The sequence below is a fragment of the Miscanthus floridulus genome, chromosome 9 (assembly GCF_019320115.1).
Source record: "Miscanthus floridulus cultivar M001 chromosome 9, ASM1932011v1, whole genome shotgun sequence".
Classification (NCBI taxonomy): domain Eukaryota; kingdom Viridiplantae; phylum Streptophyta; class Magnoliopsida; order Poales; family Poaceae; genus Miscanthus; species Miscanthus floridulus.
Window position 1 is genome coordinate 136362432 of NC_089588.1, and position 18221 is coordinate 136380652.

The 18221-nt window shown below is 44.5% G+C and overlaps 1 protein-coding gene and 1 pseudogene across 1 annotated transcript; one reads left to right on the forward strand and one right to left on the reverse strand.

Annotated features, from left to right (window-relative positions):
* Positions 1–4714: 4714 nt before the first annotated feature.
* Positions 4715–6665, reverse strand: LOC136481038 (F-box/LRR-repeat protein 3-like). Its single transcript, XM_066478424.1, has 5 exons — positions 6320–6665; positions 5926–6233; positions 5375–5503; positions 5025–5129; positions 4715–4936 (listed from the first exon to the last, which is right to left on the reverse strand). The coding sequence occupies exons 1-5, from the start codon at positions 6663–6665 to the stop codon at positions 4715–4717; spliced, it is 1110 nt and encodes a 369-aa protein (XP_066334521.1).
* Positions 6666–9122: 2457 nt separating this feature from the next.
* On the forward strand, positions 9123–17737 carry LOC136481039 (probable LRR receptor-like serine/threonine-protein kinase At3g47570; annotated as a pseudogene).
* Positions 17738–18221: the final 484 nt, after the last annotated feature.

Below are 18221 nucleotides of genomic sequence, written 5' to 3' on the forward strand. Positions count from 1 at the left end.
TTGCTAAGCAGCTATTTTTTTTTTGCCAAATCTCCCCTCTCCTCACCTCTCCTTTGTTTTGCCGATGATGAAATTGTCCAAGTCCATACATTATATGGAATATGAGCTGATGATCAAGAACTTGTGAGGAACTTGGCATCATTATCAGCCGCCCAAATTCTCCTCTCTTCTCTAGGCTGTTGATAACAATGTGTATGGAATTTGACATTGGTCTTACCTTGTGGGATGGTTTGGACTTGTGGAATGAATTACTTGTGAATTATGTCTATTTAATGATGGATTGTATATATTCTTATGAATTGGACTTGTAATGGTAGTTTATATAATGCTCTTGTGCTTGTGGTCAGATTTGTAGTATATATGTTCTGGTCAGATTTGAAATATATATATATATATATGTGTGTGTGTGTGTGTGTGTGTGTGTTCGGGTCGAATTTGAATTGTAAATTTGAATTTTTTTTGTGGAAAAATGTACTGACCGCCCCTACAAACAGGTATTATAGGGGCAGCTAGTACTACGACTGCCCCTACAAATCGATTTTGTAGAGGCGGCTGGTGTTACTAGTCGCCCCTACAAATCAATTTTGTAGGGGCGGCTGATAACACCAGCCGCCTCAACAAATCGATTTGTAAGAGCGGTCTGGGAACCGCCCCTACAAATGCATGATTTGTAGAGACAGTATGGTAGGGGCGGCTGGCCGAGCCGCCTCTACAAAGCCTCACCAGTTGCCCCTAGAACCCATTCCTGTAGTAGTGACGCGGGCAGTGAGATCCGGCGAGCATGGGGCAGGTGTTGCTGGTGTGGATTGGCGACGAGGAGCAGCGGGGAGGGTTCGTGGTGTCTATGAGATGCCATAGGAGGAGAAATTGAGGCCAGAGGTGGTGGGCGCAGGGAGATCGGGGAGCTCAGGCCAAGGTTGGCCATGGTGGCGGTGCGGGAGCGAGGGAGGAGGCTCGGGGAGGGGCGAGGTGGAAGCGGTGATCACGCGTGGTACTTTGGTCCTGCTTAAATAGGGAGGAGGCGAGGGGAAAGGGCCGGTGTGGAGCTCGGCAATGGCCGTCAATGGCGGTAATTGCCATTGATGCCATGGGATTAGAGGAAAGGGGAAACGGAAGGGGTATAAATGCGTTGTGATTGCAACTTGACTGACTGCAGGGGAGGGGCGCACTTGGCTGGCTCCACATGGCCTGGTTCATCCGTCGGCCAAGGATGGAAGGTCAAAGGTGGGAGAGAGAGAAGATTGGGGCCGGCTGGAGGAGAGGGATGACACGTAGGGCCCGTATGGCTGTGAGAAGGGGAACGGGCCCGGCGAGACAGTGAGAGAAGGAGGGGAGTGCGGGCCTGAGGCCCAGGTGCGAGAGCGGGAGAGCTGGGCTGGCCGCTGCTGCGCTAACGGGCCTGCGGCCCAGGTGGAAGTTGGGATGGGGCGCGGAGAGTTGGGCTCAGCCCAAGAAGAAGAGAATGGCAGGTTTTGAAAAAGAGAAGACAAAGGTTTTGAAAAATATTTGTAACTAGTTTTCAAACTTATTTTGTAATTTTTTTGAACTCCGTTTAAACTATATTTTTAAAATAATTTTAAACGTTCTGAAGGTCAAAATAATTACTGTGAGAAATCTGGAGATTTGTATTTGAAGTTCTATCTGTCACTTTTATTTGGTCGGTGTTGTAATTTTCTGTCAGTAACTCAGTATTTCAATAACGTGAGTACCATGCCAAAGAACATCTCAACGACTAGAGAGACAATGATCTTTTTTCCTTACAATACACCGGCATATTTCTTCATATTATGAATATATATAAATCCATATAGTTGGATCACTCACGAGCCAATGTGTGAACACAAGGTTGATATACGCCCTCGTGGTTCGGTTGTGATGAGTGATTGTCAACGTGACTTGCGTCTTGGGTTGAGTCAGTGAACTAACCATGGCTTGAGTTGGGGTTGTGCAACATGTCTCTTGGCTTGTGGTGCGCAGGTGTGGAGCTCAGAGGCGGTGGTCGACGATGAGGTTAAGGTCAAGTAGAGACGTGCCATGCCGATGGACTAAGAGCAGTGAAGGTCGAACGTGAGGCTTGGACCGAGGGACCAGGAGACCAGGTGACTAGCCGTGGTGGCTGACACTTGGGGACATCGACAATTGCAAGAGTATGGGTGATGAAGACAGCATCGACCAAGTCAAGCAGGAGGACAATGGTGTCATGGCACTTGGTGGAAGCCGGACATGCATATCCATGGGAGATGTAGATGGCGTCGGTCAAGGCAAGAAGGAAGGCGAAGGCGTCAAGCTTGGCAGAGGTCGGACACGCGTCGACATTGGAGGGGTTTGGTAGTTTTGTCCTCAAAACCATCAGAGCGGTTTGGTGGTTTCGTACTCAAAACCATCGGAGGACGGTTTTCTGGTTACGGCCTCAAAACCAGATGTGGACGATTTGGTGGTTTGAGCCTCAAAACCATCGGTGGCGGGTTTGACCGGTTTGGACATCAAAACTGGGGAGTGACGGATCAGCGGACACGTGGTGGTTTCTCAAAGCTTGCGTTGAAGCAAAGCGAAGTCGAGAAGGCGCCAGGTCCATTGGATCGACAAAGAAAAACTTGGACAGATTTACCCCTAACCACTACGTAAAAAATGTTTTGTAGGGGCGGGTGATGACCGTTTGTAGGGGCGGTTTGCCCAGCCGCCTCTATGCAAGGGTCTCTACAAAATCATGTATTTGTAGGGGCGGTTCCCAGACCGCCCCTACAAATCGATTTGTAGGGGCGGTCTGGGAACACCAGCCGCCCCTACAAATCGATTTGTAGGGGTGGCTACAGTACCAACCGCCCCTACAAATCATTTTTTCGCAAAAAAAAATTTACAATTCAAATTTGACCAGAACATATATTTTTCATGCACAACTCCATCATGACTTATCTTCTTCTGCGATTGTACTGAAACTCAATGAAAATACACATTTATTTATACCAGATTATAACAAATATTTCATGACAATACACGGTGCAAATTATTGTGCTTGATGTTCATTTAAACTATGAGATTGCACATAGGTATATGAAAAGTAATGTGAAAACCAATCTTCGCTCGATGCAAGTAACACAAGAGAGAGCAAGACACACCCAGGCAGACTGAACAGAGAAGGAAGAAGAAAGGTCCCGACAAGCTCTTTCATTCCACCGTCATCCTCGTCAGGTTCAGGAAGCCCAGATCTCCTCTTGTCAACCCAGATCTTCCTCTTGGTGGTGCCCAGCACACCTAACAGAATATTTGTACAACTTTCTAAAACACGCAGGAAAGATGCACATCATTATATTAAGGAGAAAAGGGTCCACCGACAACACATAAAACCAGCAAAAAAAATAAGGAACAAAAAACATAAAGGAAAAAAAAGCACACGCTCAACACCAATACTACACAAATCACTAAGATTTCAATAGTGAACCACGGAAAAAAGATAACTAACATTTAATTTTCATAAAAAAGTTATGCACAAAACAAAATCCAAGCTGAGCTTGCTATGAATAAAGCCAAGATAGAGCGCAGTCAATGAACTAAATTAGTAGTGCTGTTATATAGGTTTTGTTAGCAACAATCATTGTAGCATTTCTACCAGTAAAATCAGAAAACGACCAGAAAGTAAATCTATATAATAGGAAGTGCTGCTGAGACAGGTACATACAGTAGTATGAGCATGTAGTAGTGACTGTCGCTGTTGGTGAAGGTCCTGAAGAATTGAGACACCAAGTTCTTCTGTCTCCAACATAGTTCTTCGGCTCTCTTTAATTTTGTCAGTGGACTGATTCAGTCTTTCAGTTGTCATCATCAATCTTCCCCTCTGATCAGTAGACACCTGAGCCATTGGAGAGTACCCCAAGGCCCTAGTATGACATGAGTAAAAAAATGTAAGAAGCCTGAGATAAAAGGCCTCAATAAATCAAACCAGCATACCCAAAATAAATCAAACTGCAATAAGGGCAATACTATCATGTGATTTACTTTTGTTAGACTAAGAACAGAAAAGTCATCCATCACATGTAAATTTCTTTTTATAAATGTAATGGCTCTATCTTATTTACTGACAAACAGAATATTACAGAGATATAGGATGAGACAAAGGATTTCTTGCTTCTATCATGTCTTCCACTGTTTTCATTCAAAACATGTTAGATAAAAGATGTCATATCTGAAATGTCTGATCTTGCATCAAACAAATGGAATTCAGTCCAGTAACCAGATGGCATGTCTTTGTCCTACCCAAGGATCAGCTGTTATGGATCATAATGTATAAACAAACATAGAGCCAAGAATTCAATGAAATAGTTGTTCAAGCACAAAGCATATGTAACATGACTGAACAGGTGCCATTCATGGAAAATACAAACTCCATCACAAACCAAAATAAGTATTGAGAACAGGATGCAACTAATATTGCTGTGTTATTAATTATTATAGTTCTGCGACAAAAACAGTTAGTGTAAAGAAATAAGCAGAGCAGCAGACCAACCTTGTTAAGTGTGCGAACAGCTGCGAATCTGAGAACAGGTTTGGATGAACTTAAGAACAACTGCAGCACAGTAATTTTTCTAACATGTTTGTGTAGGGAAAGGCGCCGCATCTTTTTTTTCTTGTTAGGGTAAAAGATAACAAACAACATAATGAAAATGCATATGATACCAAACAAACAAAAAGTAAAAGATAACTCAATGTTGCACTCTTATCATCTGTTGCTCCCTATATGCAATAAAAAGAAAAATAGCAGATTCAAAACATTGAGTTCTGTATCCGTCACTCCAGAGCACTTGCTCAAGCTTAACTGCCTTAAAGAAACACAAGAGGTTCCAATAGCTTTTAGTCCATCAGTCATGAATTTGCAGCCTTCCAGCTTCAGGGTCCGCAGTTTAGGAATCTTTTGTAAGCTTCTCACCATAGAAGGAGTAACCTGATACATGAAGAATGTAAATTAAGCTGTGAGGGCTCAAGTTACGCCCAGGTGATACAATAATATGAGTAGATGATTAGCTACTTACAGGACAGCAGTATGAAAGATCCAGTTCCAATAGATTGGGTACCGACTTCAGCATGGATGAAACTCCCACATCAGTGATATTCTGACACTGAGACATATCAAGCACCTGCAATGGTGCAAGCATGTGAGTTCAGTAATAAGCAGAGCTCTATGAACACTGTTTTTTTTAATTATCAAAAATACATATTTTAGTACCAGTGACTAGTTCAGACAAGGCATCTGCAGAGTTCAGAACCTAACAGCGTAAGATCAAGAGAAATAATACCATTATAGTGTTTGAAACGAAGCTGATGTGTGATTGCTAGTAACAAGCAAGTCAATAAAAATGGCAAATTACCATGAGCACCTCACGTGTAGTGATTTACTGCATTCTTTGTCAAGACTACCAAGAGCATCATCATCAATTCCAATACCCCCCACCAGTGTCAACTGTTGAAGATTGGGTAGCTTCATGATGGCAGGAAAACTATCCTTTGTGATCTGCAACACAAGATACGTTTCCATTTTATTATTAGTCCAGCACAATATGATAAGTGGGCCGGTAGGCACTAGGCACAAAGCTGCAAGAGAAACTAGTCGGCTACTAGTACCGCTCTGCTGATCCATTGTTGCAAAGATGATTTGCCATGTTTATAGATAAGAACGCCTGCAGATCGAGAATACTATACTACCTATACACTGAAGTGGCCCAATGCCCTAAGCACTAACTGAATAAATTAGATTGAGCAAATGATGTACTAGTAACTGATGAAGGTAGATTTCTAGCAAAGGAAATAACTGAAACCCATTTCTCTCTGGTGAATTAAAGAAATCAAATCAAGAAACGTACAAGACGAAAACAAAAGACAGAATCATCCGTCGCCTTTTGTCAATAAACAAACAGAGAAACTCTCAGCGCTCACCATGGTGTAGGAGAGATCCAGTCTGGTGAGCTTCCGGCACTTGAGGGCCAGGAGCTGGATCCCCAGATCCGAGACCCCAAGGCACCACTTGAGCGAGAGCTCCCTCAGCTCCGCGCACCCGACGTCGACGTACCCGACGCCCATGTCGGAGAGCAGCTTCCACCTTGCCAGTGAGAGCCTCTGTAGGCCCTTCACCCGCGCGACCTCGGCCGCGGCGGCGTCCCCGAGGTCGACCCCATTGGAGAGGTCGAGGTCGGCGAGGCCCGGGCACGATGGGGCGAGCGCGGCCACGCCCGCGGCGCCGAACCCTAACAAAAAAGATGCGGAGGAGAAGGGAAAGGCCGGAAGGGAGAGGGGAGCCGAGGAGACGAGATTGATCTATAGATGAACTCACCTCCTCGGCGTGTTCGTGGCACTCCACCTCCTCGAGCAGGCCACCCGCGCCGGTGCGCCGCTGAGCCCGGGCCAAGGCCGGTTCCACGCCGAAACCCTAGGTCAGCGTGGCGGCGCGCCGGAGGCCGGCCGCCCAGGCCGAGGTGTCGCTCCGCGGGGAGGAGAGGCGGAGGCGGCGCTCGGCGGTGTCGACGTCGGCGCGCGGCGGAGGCGACGGCAGAGGGTGGCGCGGCGGACGCCACGGGAGAGAGCGACGCGAGGGAAAAGCCGGAGGCGGCGTCTCGGGCTGAGGTCGAGAGGACAAGGGAGATATTTTTCTCTTCAACAGGTATATATGCGGCGGGCATTTGTAGGGGCGGCTCAATCACCAGCCGCCCCTACAAATAGCAATTTCAGGGGCGGTTGGTGAGTGAGCCGCCCCTACAAATCAGACACATTTGTAGGGGCGGCTCGTATCACCAGCAGCCCCTACTCTTCCATTTGTAGGGGTGGTTGGTGTCTGAGCTCCTGAGCAAGTCACTGTAGGGGCGGCTCCATCACCAACCACCCCTACAAAAAATGTGTCTCGTTGCTACAAACCGTTTTTCACGTAGTGAACGGGTATTTGGGATGAGTATTTTCATGTGAGAGTGTTTTTGTCTTTTGACGGACGCCTATATATATGTGAAGGGGCTGGATGGGCAGCTATCCAGAGTTACTCTTATTTGCGTGGTGTTGAGAGGAGGCTAGGGTTAGAGAGATAAGTGGCTCTTGTTCTTGAGCTTTTCGTCATCTTAGCTTTGTTTAGGCTAGAAGTGGCATGTAATCTGACCTCTTGAGCTTATCCAAGGATCAAATTCGTGCACCTCTTGTTTCCCTCTCCAAATCTGAAGTTTTTATTTTGGTGCGATTTTCGGAGCTATTTTTGTTGATTTTTGGTCGTCGATTTTGGCTGCGATTGGGTTAAATTTCTTGACGGGTTTCGATGCTAGGACATGTGTGATCAAGGCTAGGGTGATCCCCTGACAAATCCTTCACTTGTGCACCACGAATCAAGCTGATTTCGTTTTGGGGAAAAACTCGAGTTCATGGCTTCGATCAAAGTTTACCTGAGTTTGGGTCAATCCCAGGCTATGATTTTTGGGGAATAGGTTCATGCCAAGGTGAATTTCATCTGTGCAAGGTTTGGCTTCGAATCATGGTGATTTGTATCAGTTTCCGTTGATTTTTGGTCGCCGCTCCTTCTCTGCTCTAGTTCATCAGCTTTCTGTTCTCTGTTCTCAGGCTCCTCGTCGGTCTTTTGTATTCAGGCCCGAGCAAGTCAGCACATCAGCGTGCTTGCCCTTGGTGGGCTGCTCGCCGAGCTTGAGCACAGCACCGAGCTGGGTTGGTCGCTGGCCCTCCCTGCCGTGCGCAGCTTCTTCTCTCCCTGTCCGTTTTCATCTCTGTGTCGATTTCTGCTGGGAGTCAAGTTGGGCTCCAGGAGCCGAGCTCTCCAGCGCTAAGCGCTCTAGCACCGGTGGTGCCGACCTCCGCTCACCCAAGCACCCAGGGCTCCAGCGCTCGCCCCTTGCCGCTCTCTTCCTCCGGTTTGCGTTGTTCTATGTTTTCCTCGGTAGGCAAGTCGATCTCCAGGAAGCGCGTGCGCTCCGCCCAGCAGCCAAGCTTTTCCTCTCGGTCGGTTCTTTGGAATTTTGCCGGTAGACAGTCCGAGGCGATTGTTCCTTCTGTGCTTCTTGGTCATCACCGGAGGTACCCAGCCACCAGTTGGCTCGTGAACATATCGTTCCTGAGTGCGTTTGCTTTTAGGGTTTGATTTTCGGACAGCGGTCGAATATTTTCAAAGAAATATGAGGCTCTCATTCACCCCCTCTGGTCGCCTGACCGCCGTTTTCAGTCCTTCACAGTGATTCAACGGTGACCAAGGAGATACGGCCCACCTTGTATGCTCAATGACCAAACGGAGACCTGTTACTACAAATACATGTTTTCTACGGTCCATGTTCATAAACTTTTTACCTTCCACTAGTAGGAATTATACTTTCCACAACGGAATACTTTATAAGTTATGAGACCAAATACAGTAGTCAAGCACTTTTTGTTGGTGCGTAACTTTTATTGGTTGCCAGCTCTCTCATGCTCATTAAGTATAATAGTCAAGATTATATTTATAGCCAGGCACGAAAGAGAAAAGGTGGGTCAAGAAAATGCCACTTAACAAAGTCACGCTGACGCTTTATTTTAACTACTTGATTTTTTATAACAAAAAGGGCTCGACTCCCCATGGAAGCTAATATTTTAGAATTTAACAGCTTTTGTGCTTTGAGTGTGATCGACGACATTTCCATTGACAGCGAGGCTCCTATAATGACTTTGTCAATTTCGAGGATTTGCCGGCTTAGCCTTCGAAGGTGCTCATAGGGGTACGGTTTGCGTGCGTACGTGCGTTCATAGTGATGGGTGTGCTTGCATTGTGTGTGTCTGCGCTATACTTTGTAATCTCAAAATAAATATTGAGGAAGGAAATATATGCATCTAAATCCGTAGAATCTGCGCATCAGTTTCAGCACCACTACTCATTTTCTCTATTGCTCTGGTAAAAGGACTTTCAAAAGCACTGTTAATATCTTGCTTTGTTTTCCCTGCCACTCACCGTCAAAAGTTGGTTCTCTTTCTCACCTGCTCGTACCACTCAGGGCTCTATATAAAGTGCAAGTATATGGCGCAGCACAATCAAGAATCATCGCACCCATAGCCTTGAAGCTTCCAGTAGCAAAATGGTTATTGTAGGAGCCACAAACAAGCCCTTGCTTCTGCTTGTAGCAATGGTCATCTTGTTTGCAAGTGCATGTTCCGTAGCCACATCCACAATCCGTAACGCATCAGAAACTGACCGACAAGCCCTTTTGGGCCTAAGGTCACAGCTTTCTGATCCAGCTGGAGCCTTGGACTCGTGGAGAGATGACTCACTCTCATTCTGCGATTGGCCAGGGCTGTTCTGCAGCACCCGGAATGCACCTCGCGTCGTATCTCTAAACCTTTCAGCCCTGAACATCACCAGAAGCTTATCTCCATCCATTGCTCACCTTCGTTTCGTACATAGGATCGACATATCTTACAACCAAATCAATGGCTACATACCTCCAGAGATTGGCAATCTAACACGTCTGAGTATCCTCGACCTAAGCATGAACTCCATCACCGGGTGATTCCAGCTTCCATATCTTTCTGTACCCGCCTCCAGGTTATCAGGCTAAGGAACAACTCAATCGAAGGTGAGATTCCCCCAACTCTTGCTAACTTGCAGTTTCTTCAAGAAATTATTCTTAGCAATAACAAACTTGGTGGAAGCATTCCTTCTGGCATTGGTTTGCTTCCTAGACTCCAATTTCTGTTTCTCCCCAGTAACAATCCGTATGGTAGTATTCCTGAGTTCTTGGGAAGTAGTTCAGCACTCTCCATGGTGGTTGTGCGGAACAATAGCCTAACTGGTGGCATTCCACCTATGTTGGCAAATTGCTCAACACTCTACTACCTTGACCTCATGAGTGACAAGCTCACTGGAAACATCCCTTCTACTCTCTTCAACAGCACATCTCTTCTTCACATAGACCTGTCAGATAATGGTTTTTCTGGGCCCATCCCATCATCATCCTTGATGTATTCACCTGTGGAGTATATTAGCTTAACAAGAAACAACTTCTCAGGAGTTATACCCGCCACGCTTGGAAACTTGTCCTCCCTTATCACCCTCCTTCTGGCTGAAAATAATTTGCAAGGAAGCATCCCTGAACATTTAGCTAGAATTCCAAGATTGGAGGTACTAGACTTGGCTTATAACAACTTGTCAGGCCGGGTTCCACGAATTTTTTTTAATAGCACGTCACTCACTTATCTTGGTCTTGGTGAAAATGAACTTATCGGAACAATTCCAAGTGACATTGGCTACACTCTTCCAAACATCCAAACATTGGTCATGGAAGGAAACCATTTTGGTGGCCCACTCCCAGTGTCTCTGGTTCATGCTTCCAACCTCCAAGCTTTGGAACTCCGTGATAATGCATTCACTGGAGTCGTTCCTTCGTATTGGTCATTGCCCAGCTTGACTCAGTTAGACCTTGGTGCAAACAATCTTGAGACAGTAGATTGGAGTTCCTTGTCTTCAACAACAAGCTCGAACATGCTGCAGATGATATATTTAGACAATAACAATCTTCAAGGATCAGTACCGAATTCCATTGGGAATCTTTCATCTAACTTACAACAATTGTTTCTAACAGAAAATAATTTTAGTGGAAGCATACCTTCTGAGATAGGAAACCTTGGAAATCTCACTGTTCTTCAACTGGAAGGAAACAGATTCTCTGGAAGAATTCCTGAGACGCTTGGAAATCTAGGTAGGTTGTTTGTCTTCAGCTTGGCAAACAATATACTTTCTGGTAGAATCCCGGAATCAATTGGAAATCTTGAAAGCTTAAGTGAGCTTTATCTCCAGGAGAACAACTTGAGTGGTTCAATACCTCCAGGCATTAAAGGTTGCAAGAATTTAGTGATGCTGAACTTGTCACATAATGTTCTCCAAGGAAGCATCCCACCTGAAATCCTATCCATTTCTTCTCTTTCTAAAGGCCTGGACTTGTCATATAATAAACTCACTGGATCCATATCATCTAACATTGGTAGACTGATTAATCTTGGCTTCCTTGATATTTCCAACAACCATTTATCTGGAGTGATTCCTCACACACTTGGTGACTGCATTCGATTGGAATCCATTCACTTAGAGGTGAATTTTTTTTATGGAAGCATCCCCCTATCCTTTTCAAGCTTAAGAGGCATCACCAAGATGGATCTATCTCAAAACAACTTATCTGGTGAAATCCCAAACTTTATTGAGACGTTTAGCAGTTTGCAGCTTCTTAATTTATCATTCAACAACCTCGATGGAGTAGTACCTACAGGTGGTCCATTTAGCAACTCAAGCAGGGTTTTCTTAGAAGGGAACAAGATGTTATGCACAAGAGACCCAATCCTTCAGTTACCACATTGCATGCCAACAATATCGAATAGAAAGAGGACTTCCTACATTATATTGATAGCAGTTCCACTTGTCAGTGCTGTGACCATCTTAGCTGCTTTCGCTGCAATCATTCTTTTGAAGAAGAGATTTCGTAAGAAGAAGCTTGTTCAAAAGTCACTCGAGGGTTTGAAGAAGTTTTCATATTCTGACATAGCTAAGGCAACAAACGAATTCTCTTCAGACAACCTTGTTGGAGCTAGGGATGAAAACGGTCGGAAACGGTATTACAATATAGAAAACGAAAGCGGTCGGTTCGGGATATTTCTACATTTTAGCAATTAAAGAGTACAAAAATGGTTGAAAATGGTTGCGAAACCAATTGAAAATGAGAAATTTTTATGTTTGGCAAAATTCGAAAACGATATCATAATATAGAAAACGGTATCATAATATAGAAAACGAAAGCGGTCGGTTCGGAATATTTTCGTACCATTTTCATCCCTAGTTGGAGCTGGGAGATTTGGATTTGTCTATATAGGTATATTCAAGTTTTTGGCGCACCCTGTTGCAGTTAACACTACCGGACTCCTTGAGTTTACCGAGTGCCCGAAACACTCGGCAAAAGACAGAAAACACTCGGCAAATGGTTCGCCGAGTGTAACACTCGGCGAATAGCACTCGCCATAAACAGTGCCGGCAAAGCCAACTTTGCCGAGTGCCATTTATCGGGCACTCGGCAAAGTTTTTGCCGTGTGCTGTTTGGCTCTCGGCGAAAAGAAACGGTCATAACGCCAGACCCGCCGTTAACGGCGACTTCGCCGAGTGTCAAACGGCAAGGCACTCGGCAACTAATTTCTTTTTAAATTTTTTTTTTGTTTTTAGAATTCCTTGTCGCCGAGTGCTGCTCTCGGTAAATGATAATAATATGCCGAGTGCCGCGCAAGCAGACACTCGGCAAATATTTTTGAAACAGTATTTGGTTTTTTAAAAAAACAGCTTTTCGCCGAGTGTGATAATACCTACACTCGGCAAATATTTCATATTTGCCGAGTGTCTTGGTCATAACACTCGGCAAAGCCTCAGAAATCTATTTTTTTTGTTTTTGCATTACATTTCACAGCACATATATATATATCACAGCACAGATATGTTTCACAGCACAGATATATTACACAGCACAGATATCACATATATATCATCTCCACACACCACATATCACATACATCACAATAATCCACAATGGTACACAAATGTCATACCACAATACCAACATAAGGTTCGAGTTTAAAGTATCCACCACAAGTGCATTACAAGCATAAGTGCAACACAAGGAATAAGTTCAACACATGAAAAGAAGCAAATCACCAATTAGACCACGGCAACTGCTGCGGTGGGTCATGAGGTACATCGTTTGATGCCGCCGATTGACCCTGCACAAAGAATAGATAAGATTACTTGATAGCTGCAAAAGGAATTGTTGAGACATATATAGCTAGTAGCATTGCAATTCAAAAGGCAATACAACAAATACAACTGTGTGTGTGAGTGTGTGTGAGTGTGTGTGTGCTGGTGTGCTGGTGTGTGTGTGAGTGTATTTGTGTGCTGGTGTGTGTGTGTGAGTGAGTGTGTGTGCTGGTGTGTGTGTGAGTGTGTGCTGGTGTGTGTGTGTGTGTAAGTGAGTGTGTGTGCTGGTGTGTGTGTGTGAGTGTGTGTGTGTGCTGGTGTGTGTGTGTGAGTGTGTGTGAGTGAGTGGACATGGGGATAGATGTACTTACAGGAGTGTCTTCAGGAGGACGAGGAGGAAGGAATAGCGCTTGTGGCAGAGGTTCACCCATCTTCGCGCCGAGATTTTGCATCCGTTGAAACATCTGCTCCTACCTCTGCCGATTAGCGTCAATCTTCGCCTCCAACGCTATTCTCTGCCTCCTCTCTTCTTCTAGCTCGGCCTACAAAATTTCACCCCAATGTTACAATGGAAATCAAAGGTATGTAAGAAACAATGAACAACGAATAAAAGAGTAATAACCTGCAAAGTCTGCATGGCGTACTGTGTACTGGTCGGCCGTGGGCGTATGGGCGGCCTCTGGCCCATGTCGCTTGCTCGGATCTGGGAGAGAGTGGGAGTAGTGGCCGTGTCGACGATGCTGTCACCAAGCCAGTACCAAGCCAGTATCTATTGCAAAAGGCTATGGGCAGCAATACACACATCAGAGATTAAAAGGCGTGTATAAACCTACATGCATATTGACGAAGTTACTAAGAAAGCCATTAATTACACTTGATCAGTAAGCAAATTTGCATGTAAAAAAACAAATAACAATCCCTTTAACCCTTCAAAAGTAAAGAAAACAATGTGATGAAGTACATAAGTCTAAAAACGAGGAACAAGGAACAGTATGATGATGTAGACTGCAGAGTAGTATAATATACCGATAAACGAAACTTATCTAGTCTAACATATATATATGCACGGAGTTATAGATATTTTTATTTGTATTGTATAGAATAAGCTAGCCAGGCATTAATTAGTGAATTTTCATTTTTCATCGAATATAAGTTAGCTAGCTAGGTTCCCAAAAACAGGACCTATAAGCATCTCTACGTTTCAAGGCCTACTCCAAAAATCATGATGGGGACTTTTCAGCCTCCTGTTGTGATGTGAGTTTTTTTAGTTCTCGCCTAGGCCTATACATAGGGAGTCTAAATTTCTACTAAACTACCTGATATAGAAGAATGTAAAAGAGGACTGGTACGCCAACTTCTGAATCCCACATCAAATTAACACAAAATAATGTGTTACACAACCACTTCTGGTACGTATGTTCATTGCAATTCTAGGAAAAACTTGCTAGAGTAATGTCCCTCAAATCACCAATGCTCAATATACAACCTCCTTGGTTTAACTCCAGAAGTAAATGGCACTGCTTACTTTTCATACTAGTCCTATCGTCTGAAGGAGGGACATATTTCTACATCATTGGACCTAACAAACTTGATCTCAAGCACAACAGCATTTAATTGACACACAAGAAGTAGCATCCAATTTAGATAAAAACACCCAACTGGTACCATATAACCCACAAGGCAAGCCATGGCACAACAAGATGAAGCAATCGGTACAATTCAGAATAGCATTTCAGCGCCTACAACAACCAATTCACCGCGACAGCAAGCCCAATCCGTAACAACGTCTTGCATTTCGTACCGAAACAGGATTGAAACGAAGAACCCGCTTGGCGTCATACCTCCCTACGACCTTGGCGAGGGTCTGGAGGAAGGTCTCAATCATCTCCTCGCGCGACGGCTTGGGGTCCGGGAACTCCATGGTGATGAGCCAGTGGCTGTAGTCGCAGCCCTCGAAGAGGATCTCGTCGGGGGAGATCTGGCTGTCGTCAGCCCCGAAGTGGTCCCTGCCCCGCGCAGCCGCCGCCGCCGTGGACCGGAACCCGGCGGCGGCGCTGCCGGGAAGGAACCACCACGGCGCCTGCGGGAGCGACGCGACAAGGGAGGAGGCGGGGGGCGCGAGGGGGGGAGGAGGGACGGGTGACTGAGGCGGACGGGCGGAGCAGGGGCACCGAGGTTGAGGCCGCGGCGAGAACCCGCCGAAGGCGCAGCGCGAGGGCCATGGCAGGGGCGACTAGGGTTTCGGTGGCGGGGGAGCACGTCGGCCTGTTTGACGACGGCGGCGCATGCGCACGGAGGAGGGCGCGCGCGTGCGCGGGGATAGAATGGAGAAATGGCCAGAGCCGGCCAGCGGCCTAGCTATTTTGCGGCCTGTTTGCCGAGAGTCGGCCCGATACGACACTCGGCAACGTTTTTTTAAAAAAATCCCATCAGTTTGCCGAGTGTCGGCCGATGGCGCACTCAGTAAACTACTTAAAAAACCTAAACGCCTAATTGCCGAGTGCCGTGACGATTGGGTACTCGGCAAACATTTTTTTTAAAAAGTGCCCTCCTGTTTTCCCTATTTTAAAAAATCCCTGTTCTCCCTTAACAAGAAATTTTAAAAAAAGTTTATTACATTGTTGCCGAGTGCCACCTATGCAGCACTCGGCAAACTTATTTCTATATTTCGTGCTGCCCTTTTCTTTCCTCTACTTAATTACTTTCCTCTATTTCATGTTTCACTAATTTCATGAAATGAACTTGCATTACACTTTGTTAGGTGCACTCACAAATGTATATTTCAAGCTTGTACAAAAATTGGACTATTATTTCATGTGTTTGTATATCACGCATCTAAAATTCAATAATTGCGACGAAAGAATTAAAATTATGAAATGGCTCCGAAAAATTGCCAAAAATTCACAAGAAGCGATCTTTGTTCTCTATTGTATATACAAAAAATTTTGAAGTGAAACTCCAAATCGACATTCAAATTGTCCCCTCATCTTACCGGATCTTTCTCAAATCTCAGAAACTTCTCCGGAGATGATCCGATTTGTAAGCAGCGTACGTGTCAACTTTGCCAAAACACTCTCAATTTTTTACCATAGCCTCCACGTATGATATCATGACAACTCGACGAATTTCATGATTTTCAGACTTCGTTTGCTTTTTATAGAATTTTCAGACGTTTCCGCCTCGCGTTTCTGCTCATGTTTCGCGAACACAATGTTCGAAATTTCTGGTCTGGCCCTGGATACGGTCTCAAAACAGACTCAGTGACAAGAATATAATTTTTTTATTCACTTTTTTTGGATATTCGAAGCACTTGCAGTTCAAATCCAAAAAATTACCAAAAATTCATTTGACTAAAATAAATTGACGAAATATAGTAAAATAACTCAGAAATGTACAAAACTTCAACACAGAGCAACATTTATTGTAAGACAACAGTACAAAAAGTTTGGGGGGCAAAATAAAAAAAAAATTGTTTGCCGAGTGTCAGATGCTGACACTCGGCATATAACAGCATTTGCCGAGTGTCGCAAGGTGACACTCGGTATAGATGTGGGTTTGCCGAGTGTCGTATTTTAACACTCGGCATATAGGTGGGTTTGCCGTGTGTTAACGTGTGACACTCGGCAAAATGATAACGGAGGTCGACGGTGTTACCTGGACATGAGGTTGCCGTGTGTCTATTGTTTGCCGAGTGTAGGCACTCGGCGTAAACTGTTATGCCGTGAGTTTTGTTTTTGCCGAGTGTCGTCTTTGGGACACTCGGCAAACACCATGTTTGCCGAGTGCCCGAAATCTTGCCCACGGCAAAGGTGGGGACACTCGTCAACTTAGGTGTTTCCGGTAGTGTAAGGTGTTCAAACTTGACCAACTTGGGGCACCAAAAAACTTCTTTACTGAATGTGAGGTGTTACGAAGCACTCGACACAGAAATCTTATACGGGTGATTAGTTTGTGCTCAGGCTCGGACCAAATGGGAAATGAGTTCAAAGCCCTCATTCTTGAGTATATGAGAAATGGTAACCTCGAAATATGGCTGCATTCAAATGGGCTGTCAGAAACAAAGAGAATGCTATTAGATCTAGGTTCGAGGATAATGATAGCCATAGATATAGCTGCAGCCGTGGACTATCTCCACAATTGGTGCACGCCTCCTCTAGTTCATTGTGATTTGAAGCCAAGCAATGTTCTTTTGGATGATGATATGGTTGCTCACGTTAGCGACTTTGGATTAGCAAAGTTTTTGCATGACAATTCTTCAGTGAACCTTAATAGTTCAAGAAATATTATTGGACCAAGAGGTTCAGTTGGATACATTGCACCAGGTAAGCATTTATTCATATGATTTTGATATATGTCCCTTGGTCAGCCTTAGTGGAAGTAATTAATTTATCACGCGTTCTCATATATTTTGAAAATAATAGGGTTTTCATGCAATACCATTCCTTAAGATAATTTCGTATGCTACAATAATTTGATTTTTTTGTATTACATTATTTATGCAGAATATGGAATGGGCTGTGAAATTTCAACAGCAGGTGACATTTATAGCTATGGACTTATTCTATTAGAAATGATTACAGGAAAGCATCCAACAAATGACATGTTTAAAGATGGCCTTAACCTTCACAATTTTGTGGAGCATGCATTTCCACACAATATTTGTGAGATTTTGGACAGCAGTCTCGTTCCGTTTCATGATGCAGCAAGTCATGACAATGAAATTGAGAATCAAACACTCAATGGTATTCAAAACTGTATCAAAAGGATGGCACAACTGGGCCTAATGTGTTCTGTGGACTCACCGAAAGGTCGGCCGGCAATACAGGATGTTTACACTGAAATCATTGCAATAAAAGAAATGTTTTTAGAATCACAGTGTTGAGAGAATGGAAATATTGATTTACGTGGTGCTTGTCCATCAATGCATGCTCCTACGTATGCTAGAAGTTTTATTAAAAGTATAAGAATTAGAAGTTCATGTTTTGTACCTACAACAAATCAAATTTGCTTACCTTTGTGACAGACCAAGATCCTAAGGGTTTTCCATAGGGCCAACTACCCGGCTAGGAGATGGGCTGGCCCAAGGTTTGCCGTTCTCCAAGGCTACAAGGACTGACCTAGTCGGATTATAGGAAAGCTAGTCTCTATAATAGAATTAGGACTCTTCTGTTGTAACCGATTAGGACTAGATCAATGCACCTTCTCTCTGGACTATATAAAGAGAGGCAGGGACATCCCCTTGTAACATCATCATACAAAACAATCAAAATGCAAGGCAACACGCCTAACTGGACGTAGGGTATTACGCTATTCGGCGGCCTGAACCAGTATAAATCGATGTCTTTGCGTTCACAATCTAGTTGAGCATACGTCGAAGCCCACCTAACATCGTTCCGGGTAACCCCGTAACGTGTTGCCAATCATTAGACACCAACACTTTGTGCACATAGTCTCTCTCTGTGCATTTTCTGATATTATTCAGATGTCATACTCTGTAATA